Here is a 1921-nt window from a genome sequence, read left to right as displayed (position 1 = left end):
TCCTTTCCCCCAACAGTTGAGGAATTTGATGAGCTCATCCAGGCCTTGTGTAGAGATTATAAGGAGCAGGAGAGAAGCCCAGGTGCTTCTCAGCCAGGCCACTGCACTCCCCAGATGTCCCCCGTGGAGTACAGCCAGCTTGTTTCAGCTCAGAGCCAGAAGATGCCTACCAGGAACCAAACAGTGCTGACATCTGCATATTGTAGCATGCCTGAGAGAGCCTCCACCCAGAACTCCAGAGCCCACCCTGGAACAGCCATTGGATTCCACTGTGTAGAGTCAAGTGAGACTGTTTCTGTGAACCAGCATGTCCTGTGTGCTGACCAGACACTGTGGCCAGCAGGCGCTCAGCTGATAGAGCTCGAGGACACCCAGGACATATGCCTCCCAAATGCCCAGAGATCAGCAATACCGGACACCCAGAACACCGTCCAAGAGGAAGGCTGCTGGATGAAGACCCTGAGTGCCAACAACACCCTGGTGACCTTCAGTACAGCCCAGAATGAGAGTCAGAGGATTACCCTTGGTGACAGCCAAGTTGCTCTCTGTGGAAGGCCTGCTGACCAGAGCCCAAATGAGGATCATCGAATGGCCTGGGCATGTGACCAGACCTTCAGTGGTGACATGGGGATGCCTGTCAATGGTGACCACACCTCCTACAGTCAGGTGAAAACCAGGAATGGAGGGCAAGTTCTCTATGAAAGTCAGATGACAGCACCCAGTTGTAACCAGAACCTTCAACCCAGTGGAATCATTACCTTTTTTTCTGACCAGGCTCATTTTGGGGATGAGCAGAGGAGCCCCGTAGCTGATGAGTTGTTCTATGGGGATCAGATGATAGCCCACAATGGACACCAGGCTTTATTTGAGCCTCAGATGACAGACACCTGTGACCAGGTAGACTACTCTGGTCTGATGACATCCTCCACTGGTCAGAATGTCTACAGAGGTCAGACCCAGGGTGGTGAATACACTCTTTGTGGGTACCAAGCATCAGGTGACAGAGATGGCCAGAATGTCCCTGTGGATTCCCAGATGACAAGGCTAAATGGTGGTCAGGCTCCCTGTGACCTTCAGATGCCAAACCCTGGTTTGAGCCCAGCTCTTCATGGGAGCAAGTGGGCAAACCCCAGTACAGTAGAAAATCTTTCGCTTCAGTATCTCCAGACAACTTCCCCTTGTGAACAGCCTTTCTACTGGAGCCAGATGAAGACCTCTGTCCACCAGAAGTTCCACCCAGATCAGAAGGGACCAGCCAATGTTGAAGAAAGCCTAGAACCTCAGATGATGTCACTTAGTAGCCAATGTCCCTATGTGGGTGGATCCCCACATCCTTCAAGTTCCCTTTTGGCCCAAAGGCAACCTCTGGAAAGCTTTTCAGCTTCCCCTTCAGTCCAGAGACAACTGCCACAGACAGAGTCAGACCTCCATACCCAGGGCCATGGGACCCAGGTGAAGGCTGACAGTTTGAAGATCTTCTCCTGTCTGTACCAGGGCTGTGGGAAAACTTACACAAAGTCTCACCACCTCTTAGACCACAGGAGGAAGCACACTGGGGAGAAGCCCTATGTGTGCAATAAGCCTGGATGCCCATGGAAATTCTTCCGCTCTTCAGACCTGCGCAGACACCAAAGAAAGCACAGTGGGGAACGGACCTACCCCTGTGCCAAGTGCAACAAGAACTTTTCCAGAGTGGCTTACCTCAAGCAGCATGAGAGAGTCCATACTCAAGCTTCATCTAGCACTGGAAACTGAAGCTTCACAAACAATACCTTCCCTAGCACAGTATCTTTCTTACCTACAACCCTGTCAACTCCAACCAGATGCTGGTGTTTTTATAATAAATTAATAAATGTGTAAATAAATAACGAAACAAAAAACTTTGAGATTGTAAAACTTTCCCATATGATCTAAAGACCTA

The 1921-nt window shown here is 50.3% G+C and overlaps 1 protein-coding gene across 1 annotated transcript; it reads left to right on the top strand.

The window, feature by feature from the left end:
- Positions 1 to 53: 53 nt before the first annotated feature.
- Positions 54 to 1755, top strand: LOC129679314 (Kruppel-like factor 18; the record flags this gene model as incomplete). The annotated part of the gene is made up of 1 exon (XM_055610338.1): positions 54 to 1755. A coding segment is annotated over one exon (1702 nt), but the record flags the coding sequence as incomplete, so codon positions are not given.
- Positions 1756 to 1921: the final 166 nt, after the last annotated feature.

This window comes from Psammomys obesus, unplaced genomic scaffold, assembly GCF_907164565.1.
Source record: "Psammomys obesus unplaced genomic scaffold, mPsaObe1.curated_primary_1811, whole genome shotgun sequence".
Classification (NCBI taxonomy): Eukaryota; Metazoa; Chordata; class Mammalia; order Rodentia; family Muridae; genus Psammomys; species Psammomys obesus.
This window is presented reverse-complemented; position numbering and strand designations above follow the sequence as displayed.